This window comes from Euleptes europaea, chromosome 18, assembly GCF_029931775.1.
Source record: "Euleptes europaea isolate rEulEur1 chromosome 18, rEulEur1.hap1, whole genome shotgun sequence".
Classification (NCBI taxonomy): Eukaryota; Metazoa; Chordata; class Lepidosauria; order Squamata; family Sphaerodactylidae; genus Euleptes; species Euleptes europaea.
The window spans coordinates 3,616,601-3,633,846 of record NC_079329.1 but is presented as its reverse complement, the minus strand read 5'-3'; the positions used below and the strand labels follow the sequence as shown (position 1 = coordinate 3,633,846).

General features: G+C 54.4%; 1 protein-coding gene across 1 annotated transcript in view; it reads right to left on the bottom strand.

Moving 5' to 3' along the window:
• Window positions 1-1,659: 1,659 nt before the first annotated feature.
• Window positions 1,660-17,246, bottom strand: part of ZFHX2 (zinc finger homeobox 2) — a 30,374-nt gene continuing 14,787 nt past the window's right edge. The window contains 9 exon segments of the mRNA XM_056863285.1: window positions 1,660-2,710; window positions 3,912-7,358; window positions 9,006-9,138; window positions 9,996-10,196; window positions 12,948-12,994; window positions 14,113-14,234; window positions 15,621-15,667; window positions 15,670-15,801; window positions 16,716-17,185. Coding sequence (XP_056719263.1) covers window positions 1,878-2,710; window positions 3,912-7,358; window positions 9,006-9,138; window positions 9,996-10,196; window positions 12,948-12,994; window positions 14,113-14,234; window positions 15,621-15,667; window positions 15,670-15,801; window positions 16,716-17,185 — 5,432 coding nt within the window. The 3' untranslated portion in view covers window positions 1,660-1,877.

Sequence of the window (17,246 nt, the reverse complement as noted above, 5' to 3'; positions counted from 1 at the left end):
CCTTTTTGTTGGTGGGTAATTCTCTCTCTCACGGTTGGTTTTCGTTTTCTTTTTTTTTCTTTTTTTGGTTATTGTAAAGAAGTTTTTTAAGAGCTTTGGATTCATAAGAGGGTTTTGTGTTTTTTTTTCTTTTTTCTCTTTTTTGCGAGGACGTCGGCGCACAGTACGAGTTTGTGCGCGACGGGAGGTTCCTTCTTGTTTTTTTCTTTTTATTTAAAGCCATCGGAGTTAGATTTGTGTCGTTTCCCGCGCGGAGACGGAAGTCACGTCTATCAGGAGGAAAAAGACAGCGAGGTTGTTGGTTTTATTTGGTTCCCCAGTGGACATAAAGACCCACCTGGGAAGAGGAGGAGGAGGAGAGAGAGAGAGAGAGGGAAAATGGCGGGAAAGAAGAGAGGCGCCTTCTTTCTTTCCCTGTTTGGTTGCTGTTCAAGTCGTTCAAATCCATCAACAGTTCGGGAATCTGTCCGTCCGTCTTTGACGGCAATTTTTTTTTTATACACAATGGGCGGAGCATGCTCTGGGAGGGGTGCAGGGTGGGGGGACTCAGTTTCTCATCTTTGCCCCCCTCCCCCCTTAAGTTTTGTCTCCTTGGGTTAAAAATTTTTTTTCTTTCTTTCTGTCCATCTTTTTGTTTGCTTTGCTGCTTTTTTTTTGGCCTTTCTCAGTCAGTAACACAGTAAAAGAGTAGGAGGTGAGTGTGAGAGAGGGAATTCAAGCAGGGGTGTGTGTGAGAGAGTGAGAGAAGAGTCTGGGTGCACATGGGTACATGTGTCAAGAGTGTGCCAGCAGCTATCAGGTGGGGTAAAGAGAGGCCCTTGGGCCACGTGCGCTAATATGAGAGGGGGATGTGCGGGGCAAGAAAATGGAGTTTTGGGGTGCATATGTTGGCACGAGCAGAGAGAGAGAGAGGGAGACAGTGCTATCTTTACATATGAAAGCTTATGAAGGAAGAGAGTGCTCACCTTCCAAGGTGAGAAGCCCAGCATTTGAGGAACATCTGAAGGTGTTCAGGTAGCCGAGATCATCTTGAGATGTTCCTGAGAGTATCTGTGAACAGTCTCTGAGGGACAGGGTGAAGACATTAGGAGTCTGTAACATGGAGATGTGGGAGAAGAAAAGTCTCTTGTGTGTCTCTCACATCTGAATCGCATGTGTGTGCCACAAGGAGATGGAAGACCATAATAGACAGGTGGCAGAAAATAAGGACTAGCAAAAAGCATGAGTTGAAACCCACGCCGGATTTGGGAAGGATGGCCATGTAAGATCCGTTCATCCTTTTCTGGGTGCAGGAGAGGAGGTAAGGAATCTACATTTAGGTGATACGCAAGGTGGGTAATGGAAGGGGTGGGTTTAGCTGTACAGCAGCTATATTGGCAAGGGTTTGGGGGTAGGGCAGCAGACCAGTGGAAGAAGACAGGAATGGATGGAGGACAGACACTCTCTTTCGTAAGAGATACAAGGCCGTTCTAAAGTTAGCATCCTTAGGGCCTGGGGTTCTTAGCAGAGAGATTTTTCAGCTGAAGGTCAACTGGTCTTCTCTTGGGATGGATTGCAGAAGATGGGTGAGGTTTGGGCTTTTGGGGTGGGGGGCTGCACAGTTGAATTTACCTTGCCCACGTGGCTGCCAGTAGGCTGGGGTATAGGGTTTTGGTTTAGGGCAGTGGACGTGGCTTTGGACCTGTGGCAAGCGGCTGTCTCTCAAACTTATTGGTCATTTTTCCTTGCTGGCCATAAGAAAGGGTCGAGGCTGGGTTGTGTGTTGGGGGATGGTTCTTGGGTATTGGGCAGAGGGGACACCCAAGTGGGTGCCCATCCCTCTGCTGGCTGGTTGGTTAGTCATTCTCTCTCAATGGGTGGCAGTGTGACATCCGTCTCTATAAAGCTAGAAGTGTCGTAGAGGTAGCGTTACTTTTTGGGTTGGAGTCCGAGTGAGGTAATTTGGATTCCTCTTTGGCAAACACCGATGCGGTTGCTGCGTTGGATCCGGCCTTGCGCCGGTGAGCGCTGGAGCGCAGGTGAGCCCCCAGCGCCTCACGCCCACTCATGAGCACCTCGCAGGCCAGGCAGTGGTAGGTGCACACGGGCACGCGCAGTGGGGGCGGGGCTGCCGGCGGCTGGCGCCCGAAGTAGCAGAAAGCGGCCTGGTGGGCCACGGCCGCCGCCTCGCTTTCGAAGGCTGCCTTGCATTGGCGGCAAAGATACTGGTGAGTCACGTCAACCGTAGAGATGCCAGGGGCCTCGGACACCTCGACGGGCGGCTCGGGCGTGGGCGTCGGGAGCAAGGGGTTTGGCAGCAGCCCCATGAGTGTCTGAGGTATGACGGGGTTCATGGGGAAGAGCCCCTTTTTCATGCCGTAAAGCTGCTGGAAGTAGGCCCCGGGCAGCTGGGCTCCAAAGAGTGAGGGGGCCGCTGCAGTCGCTGCCGGCAATGGGAAGGGCAGGAACTGGCCGCCCAGCAGGGCCGGGACCGTGGCCTTCAACGTCTTGAGGTTCTTCAGCGTGGCAGCAGAGGACAAGGAGGGTTCCGGGGCTGAACTTGAAGTCGGGTCCACATGACTGTCGGTCGGAGAGGTCTCTGGAGCAGGAGCAGGCTCTGTCGAGGCACCGAGCTGGGCCGGTTCTGGTGTGAGGCGCTGAGGTAAGGGCGGACCTGGCTGGGTTGAGGCCAACGGAGAGCTCAGAACACCAGAGGAAGAAGAGGAAGGGCCTGTTGGGGAAGTAGGGAAAAAAATCCATGTCAACTGTCGTCCTTCTCCCCACTCCCCTACATCTTCTATGCATGATATTTAGGGGTCCCCAATAGAGTTCCCATGGGTGCCATGGCACCTGCCAACAGGTAGGGGAGGGGCCATGGCTCAGTGGTAGAGCCTCTGCTTGGCAAGCAGAAGGTCCCAGGTTCAATCCCGGCATCTCCAGTTAAAGGGACTAGGCAAGTAGGTGATGTGAAGGACCTCTGCCTGAGTCCCTAGAGACCCGCTGCCAGTTTGAGTAGACGATACTGACTTTCATGGACCAAGGGTCTGATTCAGTATCAGGCAGCTTCATGGGTGTTCATGTGCCCACCAAGAGTTTTGAGATAGTGGGCAGAGTCAGGTGGGGCTTGTGCCCAGCAGGGCTTTTGATTGGCCATGAGAGATCTGATTAGCTGAGCAGATTTTTTTAAAAAATTGCTTCAGCAGCAGCTGCCACCACAGCTCAAGGCTTTTCGCTGTATGACTAAAAGTAAATTGTGTTCATTCTAAAAGGCATCCTGTTAAACAGAAGTTCTGCCTGAAATGTTGAAGAGTTTCTACTAGAGTTATGTATGACCTCACTCCCTGACATGGTGTGATTAGCTCCGCCTCCTGTGGCAGCCATTTTGTGGTTGCCGCCACCACCCTGGGTCAGAACTCCAAAGGTGCCTGCAGGCTCAAAAAAGTTGGGGACCCCCTGTTCTAAGGCTTGAGTCTTCAGAAGGGGACAGGTAAATCCCTCCCCAATCCAGTACCTTCTTCTTTAAATTGCTGGGATAGATAGTCCTTTTCGTTCTGGCAGTGCATTCTGTCTGGAGACCTTGGTGTGCCAATATGGACACAAAGCAGCATTGTTGGAGGATAAAGATCCTGTTCTATCTGCATCCCCCAAAACTCCCGAAATGGGGTCGGAGGGGCAAAGGATGGGGGAATAAGCCAACAAGAAGGCAAAGCAGGAGGAGGGAGAGATCAGCAAATAATTAAGAATGGGAATAAAAATGAGCTGGACAAACTGCAAGGGGAGGAAACCATTTTGGGGCTTACATTCAAAATGGTGGAGAGCATGAATTGTAGGGACAGAGATGTTGGGATAGCATCAGGAGGGGAGGGTGAGGAGAGAAACAAGGACCCCTCCCCATCTTGTCTTTAACATACTTTACCTCTTTTACCACTCACCTGGTACAAAAGAGGCCATACTCCCAAGGGACGGTGGCACGGTGGTGGGGGGCACAGAAGCGCCCAGCCTGGTTGGGGACGGCGTCCCTTTGTCCGGCATCAGCTCATAGCACTTGCTTTCACTCTTGAGCTGGGCCTTGATGGCCTCTTTAAGTCGGGCTAGGTGGCCTCGAGAAAAGAGGTGCCCACGGCAGGACACGTAGAAATCGTACTTGACTTCGCAGTAGGAACATTCTGACTGAGCGTGTGCGCTGGGGGGCCCTTCGTCACCGCCGCTGGTGCTGCCCGAGGCTGCCTTGGCCTTTTTCTCTTTGGCCCTGGCATTCTGAAACCACACCTGAATCACCCGCTTGGGCAGGCCAATTTCCTCACCCAGCACCTCGCACTCTTGCATGGTGGGAGTTCGGTAGGCCTCGTAACAAGCCTTCATGATTTTGAGCTGAAGACTGGACATCTGAGTGCGGTACCGACGCTGACCCAGGGAGTCATGGAGGCCTCCGGAACCGCCCTCCATCGCCCGACTCTGTTGGCTGCCTGGGGAATCCAGATCGGCCAGAGAACACGACGAGGACGACGAATCGCTCAACTCCCCTCCTGACAAGCTTCTGTCTTCGTTTTCCTTGGGCACCTCTTCCTCAGCGGCTTCGTCCTGTGCTTGTGAATCCACAGGAACATCTGGCTTGCTTGGAGGTGGCTGGACAGGAACCACAGGGAGGCTGGGGGTGAAGGCAGCTCCATAAAGGATAGGCGGGTCTCGCAGCGGAGGGTTGAACTTCGGGAAGGTGGTAGGGAGCACCGTCGAAGGCTTGGTGGTTGGGACGGTGGTGCTGGCATTGCAGCGGAACTGGCCCTTCCTCTCTCGGGCTCTCGTGTTCTGGAACCACACCTGGACAACCCTCTTTTTAAGCCCCACTTCTTCCGAGATGCAGTCGAGCATCTTCCGGGTCGGGTTGGAGTCCTGCATGTACCAGCGATACAGAATCTCCAGCTGCTCGGGCAAAATGGTGGTGCGCAGGCGCTTGTCCCGCGGAGGCTCGTTATCCCCTCCCACCATGCTAGCGCATTCGCTGCCAGTGGGTGACAAGCTCCCGTCCTCGTGTTTCCGCTTCTGTGCACGGGAGGGATCAGGCTGGATGTTGCGCTCGCCAAATGCCAAGGGGGGCAAGTCCAGGAGTTGTTGGGGAGGTCCTATGGTGGCTGGTGGAGGACCAGCTGCTGGCATGTGACTAACATGGTGAGCATTGAGGAGGTCAGTGCTAGAGAACGTGGCTGGGCACTGGTCACAGGGATGACTGGATGAGCTTTCTGGCAGGGCTTCTGGAGGCGGCAGCTCTTCCTCTGGGAGTTTGTCTCCAGCTCCATCTGTCTTAGCCTCTCCATCAGTTGCTGAAGGCTCCTGGGGTTGTTGCTCCTCTTCCTCTTCTTCCTCCAGTTCTTCTTCCTCGTGAGCTTCATTGTCTTCCTCAGCACCGTCCGCTTCCCCTTCCTCAGGCTGGTCGTTGTAACACTTCTTGAGGTGGCGTATCAGTTCAAAGATGCAGCGGAAGGACGTCCGGCACTTCTTGCAGGCAGGCTGCGTCCCGGCGCTTCCACTACTCACCCCAGCTTCACTTCCGCACTTGCGGGCCTTCTGACGGGCGTTCTGGAACCAAACCACAATGACTCTGTTCGGCAAGCCCAAGAGCACCGACAGACGCTCGACCTCGCCGTCTTTGGGATAAGCGCTGGACTCAAAGAAGGACTGCAGAGCCTGAGACTGGAAGTCCGTGAATTTAGTGCGGGAGAAGCGCCGCGTATTGTGGAAGCCGCCCCGAGGAGCGTCAGGACCCAGAGACAAATTGCCGCCTTCCTCATCCTCGCCACGAAACCACAGAGATTTCAAGCGTTCGGGAGACACCCGAGGAGTCTCGCCATCGGGTGGCGGAACCACCACTGGCATGGGTTGCATTAAAAAAGGAGGGCAGAGGGACGGGATATCCAGAGGTATGGAGGCTGGTGGGACAGAAACAGTTGAGGTCTCTGTGGTGGCGGTGGTGGCAGCAGCAGCAACAGTGGTCGTGGGAGCAGCAACCGTGGTGGTGGTCTCAACAGGGAGTGGCGGGGGTGGATACATGCTGTCGTAACTCTTCCGGAACTGTGCGGCATAACGATTGAGCGCCTCGAAAGGCAGGAAGCGCCGGTGGACGTGCTCCTCGTGGGTTTTCAGGATGAGCATGTTGGAGAACTGTTTGCCACATGCGCCGCACTGCAGCTTGCCCGCTGGGGGCCGAGGGGGGACAGCTGGAGCCGCTGCCGCCACCACAGGTTGCTTGCCTTCATTGTACTGGATCACGAGCTCAAAACCAAAGTTCTCCAGCAGGGCCTTGGCTGCCGTGCGGGACGCCTCGCTCCCCGGCTGAGCCCCCTCTGCCTCCTCTGCGGCCTCCTCTTCTACCTGCTCCGGTTTGGAATTGCCCAGTACAGGGGCCTGCTCTTCCTTGGCTGGGGGAGGGGGCAACAGCACAGGCGGAGTGGTGGGTAGGGCAAGGGCTGGTGCTGCCAGAGCCAATTTGGGGGCCACTTTGAGGTCGTGTAAATAAAAGGGGAGCAGGAGCTGCTGCTGTTGCTGCTGCAGTTTTATCAGGGACTCCGGAACCAAAGGGAAGGGCGGCAGCAGCGGTGGGGTGAATATGGGCGTGGGGAAACGCTGCAGTTCTGCCGTGGGCGGTGCCAGAAATGGGAGAGCCGGCACCGGCATGCAGCCGGTCTCTAAGAGCTTGGGTGTCTCCGTTTCTGGCGGTGTCTCGCCGGGGGCCTCTGCTTCGGCTGACGCCGTCTCCGCTTTCCCCACAGCTTCCATCTTAGCGACGCGGGAGCGAGTCTGATGCAGGACTGACCGCATGTGGATCTCTAGTGTGGAACTCTGGTTGTAGGAAACCCGGCAGGTGGTACATTTGTAAGGCTTGTCCGAGGACGGCTGGAGAGCCCCCGGGGTGCCCGGCTCGCCTCGGGAGGATGCTGAGGGGTCAGCCGAGGCCTTCTTCATCTTGTGCAGGTGGGAGACAGAATTGTAGTGCACCAAGAGGATGTTCTTCTGGGTGAAGGACTCCTTGCACACCGTGCATTTGTACGGGCGGCCGGGGTCCAGGAATTTGTCCAAGGCGAAATTGGTCGCCTTGCGGTAGGACAGTGGGTGCCGGGGATCCAGGCTGGGCTGGGCGGGCGGCAAGGCCTCTGGAGGCTCCGTCGGGGCCTGTGACGGCGGCAGTGGCTGCTCCTCGGGCAGGGCGTTCAGACGAGGAGGGTCCTCCTCTTCAGGTTCGGGCGCGGCGGGTGGGGGAGGGGTTGAAGAGGTGGGCGGCGGCTTTTCCGGAGGGTCTGCGGGTGCTGCTGGGGAGGGAGCAGCAGTGGGGGGCGTTTCGGGGCGCAGCGCCGGAGCCGAAGGAGCTTTTTCCCCAGTGGGTGGTACTAGGGGAGGGAGGAGAAGGGATTGTTAGGAAATATTTCAAATCTGAAGCATTCAGTCCCCCTCTCCACAGGTCTTGGGTGCAGTACAGAACAGGGCACATGTGGATCTCAAAGAGGAAGCCCTGGCTAAGTGGGAGCCTCTAGTTGGCACATCTGGAGGATTTCTCTGATGCTGGGTGGGGTCATATTAACAACTGACTAGCTAGCTGTTGGAAGTGCAGAATCTGCCAGCTAGTGAAGAACTTTGGGGCGGTGGCTGAGTGGTAGAGCATCTGCTTGGCATGCAGAAGGTCCCAGGATCAAGCCCTGGCATCTCCAGTTAAAAGGACCAGGTAGAAACGCAGACTCCGAGGGGCCTCAAGGGTCATCTAGTCCAACCCAATGCACAACACAGGACATTCACAACTACCTCGCACCCACTGCCCCAGGGACCCCTGCTTTGTGCCCAGAGGAAGGCAAAAGTTAGTGGGTGATGTGAAAGACCCTCTACCTGAAACCCTGGAGAGCTCTCGCCAGTCTGAGTAGACAGTAGACTCTGATATACTGATTGTCTGGTTTAGTATAAGGCAGCTTCATGCATTTTTTTGAGAGGGGCTGCAGCTCAGTGGAAGAACCTCTGCTTTGCATGTAGAAGGTCGCAGGTTCAATACTTGGCATCACCAGGTAAAAAAGGACCAGGCAGTAGATGATGTAAAAGATCTCTACCTGAGATCCTGGACAGCTAGTGCTTGTCAGAGTTGACAATGCTGACTTTGATTAATGGTCTGATTCAGTATATGGCAGTTTCATGTGTGAGGTCATGTCTGTGTGGCTTTCTTTTCCCCTTCCTAGATTTCCATTCTGACTTCCTGCCTTGCAACCCAAATCCAAGTTATTCGAACGCCCAGATTAGAAATATCTCCTGTTGTCAAAAGCGTATACAAAGCTACATTTGCATAATTTGGTTGGCTGCATTTGGGATGCAGAACAATCCATCTTCTCTTTATCCTTAACATATATCCCTTTGTTGCTGTCATGTGCCACCGGCGCTTATATTTGCACTGCGTTATCTCTACAACTGGCCGTTTACCACTGATTGCATTTATGGCATCTGTGGAATCTTCACCTTTTCATTTAAAAACCAGCAAGTAAGTTTCTAACCCTTGTGGCTCCAGAAAGAATAGCTCAAGAATACAGTGGCCGTGTCCCGAAGGAGGCCCAGCCAAGCATCGTTGAGCTGTTGTAAAGCCTAACGGGCCTTTTCCTATTGCCGTTTGTAGGGCTGCTAAGAGATGGGCCTGGAGCCAAAGAGAAAAATCAGCTTGTAACGTGCTTAACTGAAAGAGTGACTGGGCAGAGGGGAGACTGTGGTGTTTTGAGGCAGTGTGGTGTAGTAGTTGGTGTTGTACTCGACTCAGGAGACCCAGGTTCGAATCCCCAGTCAACCATGCATGTGACTGCATAATAGGGAGCCACCCAGTCTTTCTCAGGCTAATTTCAGAGGGTGAAAATAGGAAGGGGGCCACAAACGATGCCCATTGAGGAAGGAGGGGGGGAAACAAATGTGTTAAAGAGCAATTCCTGGGAGCTTGATGCCATTCTAACCAAAATGAACAACAACAAAAAACCAAACCCATGAAGGGCCCTTCAGTTAACACCACTGCTTACCGACAAGGGGGCTTTGGGGTTCATTTGCACCCCCTTGCTCTGGGCTGGGTGTCCCATCTGGCTTTGGTGGGTCAGGAGGGAGGCTGGGGCTTGGTACAACTTTGGTGGCGAAGGTCATTTCCACAGTGGTGGCCTGGGAGAAGACAAGGAGGGAAGGCAGAATTACCGGAGTGCAAAAATAAAGGTCATGACTCATTCCCTTGTAGAGCTGTCCAGTAAAAAGCCCAGATTCCCACGAGGGAGAGAGGGCTGAAGCCCCCACCCCAATCCTACCCCCAGCAACCCTCTCCCATGGCTCTCAAGTGATGTGCTGTCCTCACGCCCTCCTAGTTGTCAAGGGGGTTTCCTGGTCCCATCCCTCCGTGGACTCTGATCTGGAGAACCGGGTTTGATTCCCCCCTCCTCCACATGAGCGGCGGAGGCTAATCTGGTGAACTGTGTTGGTTTCCCCACTCCTCCACATGAATCCAACTGGGTGTCCTTGGGCTAGCCACAGCTCTCTCAGCCTCACCTACCTCACAGAGTGTCTGCTGTGGGGAGAGGGAGGGAAGGTTATTGTTTGATTCTCCCTTAAGTGGTAGAGAATGTCGGCATATAAAAACCAACTCTTCTTCTGAAAGCCCATTCAACAGGTCAAGTTGTCTCCCTGCAATGCATCTTCAGGCAAGGAAGGGCCATAGCTCAGTGGTAGAGCATCTGTTTGGCATGCAGAAGGTCCCAGGTTCAATCCCTGACATCTCCAGTTAAAGGGACTAGGCAGGTAGGTGATGTGAAAGACCCCTGCCTGAGACCCTGGAGCACCGCTGCCGGTCTGAGTAGACAATACTGACTTTGATGGACCAAGGGGGGTCTGATTCAGTATAAGGCAGCTTCATGTGTTCATGACCACCACCCCAAATAAATTCCTCCTGGCAAAGCACAGCAGCCCTGCCAGAAAACGAGAGAAGAGAACGTCCCCCATCCCCCCATGTGCCTTGCGCTTGTACTTACCACAAGCAAAAGCTTCTCCACACATTCGGGCACCACGTTGTGAATGTGGCTAAGGTGGAAGTGGAGGTTGGTCCGGCCCACCAGCTGCTCCTGGCACAGAGGGCAGCGAAACTTGGGCTGCACGGCATGCTGGGAGACTGTGTGAGCCCGCACCCCTTCGGCTGACGGGTCGACAAAGTTGCAGTACGGGCAGCAGAACACCTGAACGTCGGAAAGAGGAGAAAAGTTAAAGGGGTGAGAGGCAGAGAAAAGGCTAGGGAGTAGGGTTGCCAACCTCCAGGTAGTAGCTGGAGCTCTCCCGCTATTACACCTGATCGCTAGCCGATAGAGATCAGTTCACCTGGAGAAAACGGCCGCTTTGGCAATTGGACTCTATGGCATTGAAGTCCCTCCCTGCCCTCCTCAGGCCCCGCACCCAAAGCCTCCTGCTGGTGGCGAAGAGGGACCTGGCAGCCCTACGAGGGAGAGTTACGGATGACCCACAGCCCTGATTCTTGGCCCGGGGAGGGATTTGCATGGAAGTCTTAGTAACCTTCCCGACAGCAAGAAATATGAGGGAAGTGATGGGGAGGGGGGAAGAGAACAAAAGTTTCCAAAAGGGTGAACTGGCAAAGGTGTGGCAAAGGTCTCGGCTCCGTCTTCCCACCTGTCTGTCCTGCTTCTGGGCCATGTCGGCACAAAATGCCTCCCTCTCTCTCCCCACCCACACCGCTGCTCGGCTTCCCCGTTCCTTATAAACAAACAGCCGAGTGCCCCGTGTGGCTGAGCAGGGAATGGCCACCGGCCGAAAGGCCCGGTCAGATGATCTGTCAAAGTTCCACCTCCAGACCGAGATTGTACTTTCCGGCCAACAGTGGCCAGAAAACGGAACAAACAGTCGAGGCTTCGGCCTAGGAGCGGACTGCGTTTCTGTTTTCCATGAGGCAGTGAAAGACCATGGTGCCTGAGAGCCAGAAAATGTCCCCATGTCGATCTTCAGCTGGAACAAGGGCATAAATAATGCTAGCCGATCTCGCAGGGCTGTTTTGGGGATCGCTCAAGAGAACATAGCATTGCCTTTTGATTTCAACCCTGGACAGATTACCCTGTCAGAGCACAGATCTATGGGTCAGACCGCTGAAAGAGCACATTTAATAATAAGAATAATTTATGTGGGGCTTTCAGGGTTCAAACCGCTTCCCCCGTTATCTTGAAACCCTCACGACAGTCTAGTGCGGGAGGCCGGTGTTTTCATCCCCGCATTGCAGAGGTGCGTGAGAAAGAACATGGCTTGCTTGCAGCCACCAAAAAAGGTTATGGCAGAGGCGGCATTCGCACTGGAGGCCTGCCGGGTCACAGCAAATTCTCTTAGCCACTATGCAACCCCAGCTAAGTAGGAGGGTTATTAATATTCTACTGTATTCCTAATTGTCTGGTTCAGTTTGTGTCCTGTGAGTGGATTATGCATTTCTCTCCCCACTCTCTCAACCCTTTAGCTTTTTTGCTGTTTTAATTCAGTCAAAGATAGGCTCCAAGCGGGGACGAAATCTACCCACTACCTGAGGTAGTCCCCTCGAAATTTTAGTGGGATTTTGAGGCCATTCCACTCAAAATTAGTTGGGGCAGGGAGCGCATTCCTCCCACAGCAGTTGTTCAGATGGAGAAAGGGCTGCTACAGAAAGATACGCTTGAGCAGAACAAAACTGGAGCCCGATAGCATCTGAAAGATCCAACAAAGTGTCCCAAGCTGTAAACGTCTGTGAATCAAAGCCCCCTTTGTCAGATATATCCAAGTATCATTTAAATGCCAGTGTGGTGTAGAGGTTAGATTGTCAGGCTGGGATCTGGATGACCCAGCTTCAAATCCCCGTTCTGCCATGGAAGCTCGGTGGGTGACCTGGGGCAAGTCATGCTTTCTCTCTCAGCCAAACAGACCTCACAGAGTGGTGATTGTAAGGATACAGTGGAGGAGGGGAGAACAATGGTATAAGCCAATTTGGGTCTCCTTTGGGGAGAAAAGTGGGCTGTAAATCTCTAAATAAATAATAATGAAATGCTGTCAAGTCGCAACCGATTTTGGGAGGGGCTGTGGCTCAGTGGTAGAGTATCTGCTTGGCATGCAGAAGGTCCCAGGTTCAATCCCCGGCATCTCCAGTTCAAGGGACCGGGCAAGTAGGTGATGTGAAAGACCCCTGCCTGAGACCCTGGAGAGCCGCTGCTGGACAGAGTAGACAGTACTGACTCTGATGGACCAAGGGTCTGATTCAGTATGAGGCAGCTTCATGTGTTCATGTGACTACAGCGACCCCTCATGGGGTTTTCAAGGCAAGAGATCAGCAGGGGCAGTTTGCCTTTCCCTCCCTCTGTGTGGCAACCCTGGACTTCCTTGATGGTTTCCCATCCAAATGCTAAACCAGTGATGGCGAACCTTTTAGAGACCGAGTGCCCAAACTGCAACCCAAAACCTACTTATTTATCGCCAAGTGCCAACACTGCAATTTAACCTGAATACGGAGGTTTTAGTTTAGAAAAAAAAAATAACACCTGGTCTCCCGGAGCAGGAAACACTTGCTTCTCTCTCTCTCTCTCTCTCCCCCTCCCTCCCTCCTCTGGGGGCCAGATCTACCAGCCTGGATGACCTGGCCTCCAGCGGATGGCTTTTCCCAGGGGCCAGGTCTACCAGCTCTGATGACCTGGCCTCCCGGAGCAGGACAGGGGGGGAGCTTTGAACCGCTCCCCCCCTTCCCTGAACCGCTTGGTTCAAAGCCCCCGCTGCCCAGCTGGGCGGTGGGGAGTCCAGGGAAGGGGAACCGCTGGTTCAAAGCCCCCGCCACCCAGCTGCTCAACTTACCCGCGTGTGCCGGCAGAGAGGGCTCGGCGTGCCGGAAGTGGCACGCGTGCCATGGGTTCGCCAACACGGTGCTAAACACAGCTGCCCCATGTATGCAACAAGTACCCCCCGGCCCCACTTACTGTAATATTGCCCACACCTCCAGCTTTTGCTTCAGTCTCATCGGAACCTGCAAAGGGGTGGGGGGGGGAGATTTTCAGAATGTGAATGCAGAGATTCAACATAGTAAGGTGCCCCGAGTGCAGAGGAAGAGGGGCTCTTGCCAGGTATTGCAAGATGGGCTTTGCAGGGGTGGTTCTTTGGCTGCTCTCCCCACAGGTTCCAAGCCAGACTCCTACGGCATTTCAGCAGAGATTGGAGGGTGAGAGATTCAAAACAGATAAAAGGAAGTATTTCTTCACATAACACACAGTTAAATTGTGGAATTCCCTGCCTCAGGATGTGGTGATGGCTGCCAACTTGGAAGGCTTTAGGAAGGAAGTGGACATGTTCATGGAGGAGAGGGTTATTCATGGCCACTAGCAAAAATGGATACTAGTCATGATGCATACCTATTCTCTCCAGGATCAGAGGAGCACGCCTATTCTATGAGGTGCTGTGGGACACCGGCAGGACAATGCTGCTGCTTCAGTCGTCTGGTTTGTGGGCTTCCTAGAGGCACTTGGTTGGCCACTGTGTGAACAGACTGCTGGACTTGATGGGCCTCGGTCTGATCCAGCAGGGCCTTTCTTATGTTCTTATGGGCTCGGACTGGTCCCGGCCGGTGAGGGCACAAGCCCAGGAGGGGCAGATGTTTTGATGAGGGTGACAAAATAACTTGAGCCAGCCCTGACTGCTGGGCTGGAGGGGGAAAATAGAATTTAACCAGTTGCCTAGTTCATACCACAATGCCTCTGTGCCCACAGAAACCAACCCTACCGGGGGGGGAGAAACAGCTCAAGGACTGCCAGGTTTGGTCCTGTATTGTTCCACAGAATTTAAACCCTTCCAAAATGAGTTTGGGGTCTGCATAATGCAGCCTTGTGAAGAGGGACACTCTACATCTGCACCAGGGTCCCCGAGAAGCATGCATGGGGTTTTTCAACGGGATGTTGCTTATGTTTCTGAGGCAGGAGTTGGGCAGGGCAAGGGGAGAGGACAGGGCCTGCCTGAGGAGGAAAGATAAAAACGAGATTGGAAAACGAATGAACACGGAATTGGGGGCTGGCTCATGGGGACTATGTGTGTTTGTGGGGGGGAAATTCACAAGGGGGAATGGTTTGTAAGAGCGAACAAGAGACCACTCACCAGGCATCTGGGTTTTATTCAGCGCTTCTTTCTCTGGGGACTGGACTTCGGTCACCGTTTCCTTCCCTAGAGGTGAGGCGGGAGTCAAACGAGAAGTGAAAAGGTGGGGGTGGCTGCAGGTGCTGTAGCCGCCATAACCCCCCACCCCCTTGGGGGCTTCTTTTGTCCCCTGAACTTCCCAAAGGCCCAGAAATTTTGTCTTAGGGCTGATACCCTCTTTCTTTCATTTAGGGGTCTGAAAGGTGGAAAGCCAAAAAGAAAGTACCGAGAGAGACTGAAAAGGGGAATTCCGCAACAGTGTTGTGAGAGTGACGCACGATCCAGGACTTTATCCTCGTCAGATACTAATTAAACTCTCAACCCAAGTGGGATCGTTAATATCGAACGGGTTCGCCTCCCCGCCCGGCAGTAGCAACCTCTCTGCCATTGGCAACTCAATTAACACTATTCAATACACCCACCGAGATGTTAAGACCTCCATTTCTCACCACGCGGGGCGTCCATCTCTCTCACGGGGGGCCCCCCCACCTTTCCGATTCCGTTCCTTGGGGGTCGCCCGGCTCCCTCAGGGTCTCCGAGAAACCCCCCACCAGCATTCCCCACAGAACCTTTCCAATCATCCCCGTTTTGCCCTTCCGCTTCACCCAATGTCATCCGAATCCTTTACTCGTCCCGGCGTCGGGCGCTTTTTTGCCCTGGCTACCTCCTTCCCCATTTCCGTGCCTCTCCCCCCCCTGCCCTTTCCCTTTTTATCTCAGAAGCCTGATCCATGTTGACTTCTGTACACAGGGAGGGACCTGCCCTGGGTCAACGGTGTTTTGAAAGATAAATTGAGGCTGGGAACGGGGCCAACTGGCATCACTTGGAAGAGTTCCCCAGGGCGCGGGGTGGGGGAGCTGGTAGGGGCAGTTACTGGCTGGAGAAGGGGAAGAGAGAGAGGGGAAAAAATCCTTCCTCCATTCCTTCTTTCTCTCCTCCCCCCACCCTCTCTCTCGCACCCCCCCCCCCACAGCAGCGGTCCCTACATCTTTCTCATTTCTCTTCTCCTTCATTCTTCCTACGGGGTTGCTAGGCAACGGCCCCAGTATCTGTCATAATCCATTATGAAGGGGGGGCGGAGGTTGGCGGCAGAAAAGGGAGGAGGAGGAGGGAAACGGCGTTCAGCGGCTTCGCGGTTCAGTATCCACCGACACAGGCGTTAAGCGCTGAGCCGAGAGAGGGGGCACGCGGTGGAGTTACGGCGGAGGACGCAGGCCCTGCCGCCGCCGGCCTTAATCCCGCTGTACGGCCACACGCCAGTTCCAGATCCTCTTCCTTCCTCTGTCTCAACTCTCCATGGACAGCCCCTTTGCTACCCGCATCCCCAACCATGTTCTCCACCACTAAAAGATATGCGGTCGTCCATGTTGTCGTAGCCCTGCGGCCGCATGCACCCACACAACCCATGGGGCAGTTACCGGTGGGGTTTGCAGGGGCAAGGCAGATGTATCTCTCCAGGCCGGGTGTGCCTTCCCCGTTCTGCAGAAGCTGGAGGCGCCATTGGCCGTGGGCATCGCGGTGCTGGGGGGAGCGCAGGTGCTGGATCATCAGCAGGCGGTTGGGCGTGTCGGTGTTGCAGAGGAGGCAGCGGAACTGGGCGGGATCGGGTCCCGGTGGTGGTGCCAACGTGGCCTCCAGTTCTAGGAGGAACTGGCAAGAGAGACAAAAATAATGGGAGTGGGCGAGAGGCTGCTGGTCCCGCCGGGAAAATTAAAGCCCTCCTAGCCATCCCCCCTTTCCTTCCTTTTCTTGACTTGGTCTGACAGCTAAGTCCCTCTTGTCTCCTCTGACTGGTTCACAGGAAGCTGCCTCATACTGCATCAGACTATTAGTCCATCAAAGCCAGTACTGTCTGCTCGGACTGGCAGCAGCTCTCGGTCTCGCCTGCCACCTCATCCTTTAAACCGGACATGCTGAGGATTGAACTTGGGACCTTCTGCACGCCGAGCAGATGCTCTGCCACTGAGCCACGGCCTCTTCCCATGACTGGCAGTATCTCAGGAAGAGAAAGCCCTTCCCTTTAAATGGAGACGCCAGAGCTTAAACTTGGGGCCTTCTGCATGTAGAAGAAGAGGAGTTGGTTTTAATATGCCGATTTTCTCTGCCACTTAAGGAAGAATCAAACCGGCTTATAATCACCTTCCCCTCCACACAACAGACACCCTGTGAGGTGGGTGGGGCTGAGAGAGTGTGACTAGCTCAAGGTCACCCAGCTGGCTTCATGTGTAGGAAGGGGGAATCGAACTTGGTTCTCCAGATCACCGCTCCAAACACAACACGCTGGAAGCTAACCACTGATCCAACAGATTGGCCTTCCTTTCTTGGACATTTCTCACAAGAACTTTTTGGTGTCTTGTTCTTCTAAAGTCTCTCCCCTTTCCTGGGGCTCCTCCCACTTTCCATTAGACTCCACCCATGTCCATTTGTCTGCCAGTAGTTGTCTTTGCAATGTGAAGACATCCCCCCTGTCTTGTCCTTTTATCTTGTGGCCCCACCTATTTCTCCTTGACCTTTGCCCCCTCCAGCTAGTGGTGTCTCCCCCCCCACCTCGCCCTGTTTAATACCTTGTAACCTTGCAGTGCTTCCTGGTGGCTGCCCCCAGCTACATGCAGGCGCATCTTTTCCTTGCTGTTGGTCTCATATTCGCAGAGGTTGCAGTGCAGGTGAAGGGGTGGGCCCAGGGGCAGCTCCGGTCCCAGGTGGGCTCCGCTGTTACCTCCTTCGCGCAAGTGGGCCGCCAGTTGGTACTTCAGGGCGTGCTTGTCGGTCTTGAGATGCAGTTGGAAGTTGGCCTTCAGCTGGGTGCCGTAAGCGCACAGTCTGCATCGATGCAAGTCCCCCGACACCTCCTTCCATTCTCCCTCGGGCAACGAGCGTGGCGCAGATGCGTGGCGCAGGAGAGCTTCCAGGCTGTCGGTGCTGAACGCCTGGCACACCAAGCAGCCAAACAACCTCTGGGGCGCCCCCAGGTCTGATCCAGAGTGGGGCGGCAGTGGGGAAGGCGGGGCAGGCTCCGGAGAGAGCGACGCAGGGGCTGCGCAAAAGGCAAGGAGGACAAGAACGAGTGGGTGAATATAAATAATTCCTCCTGGATG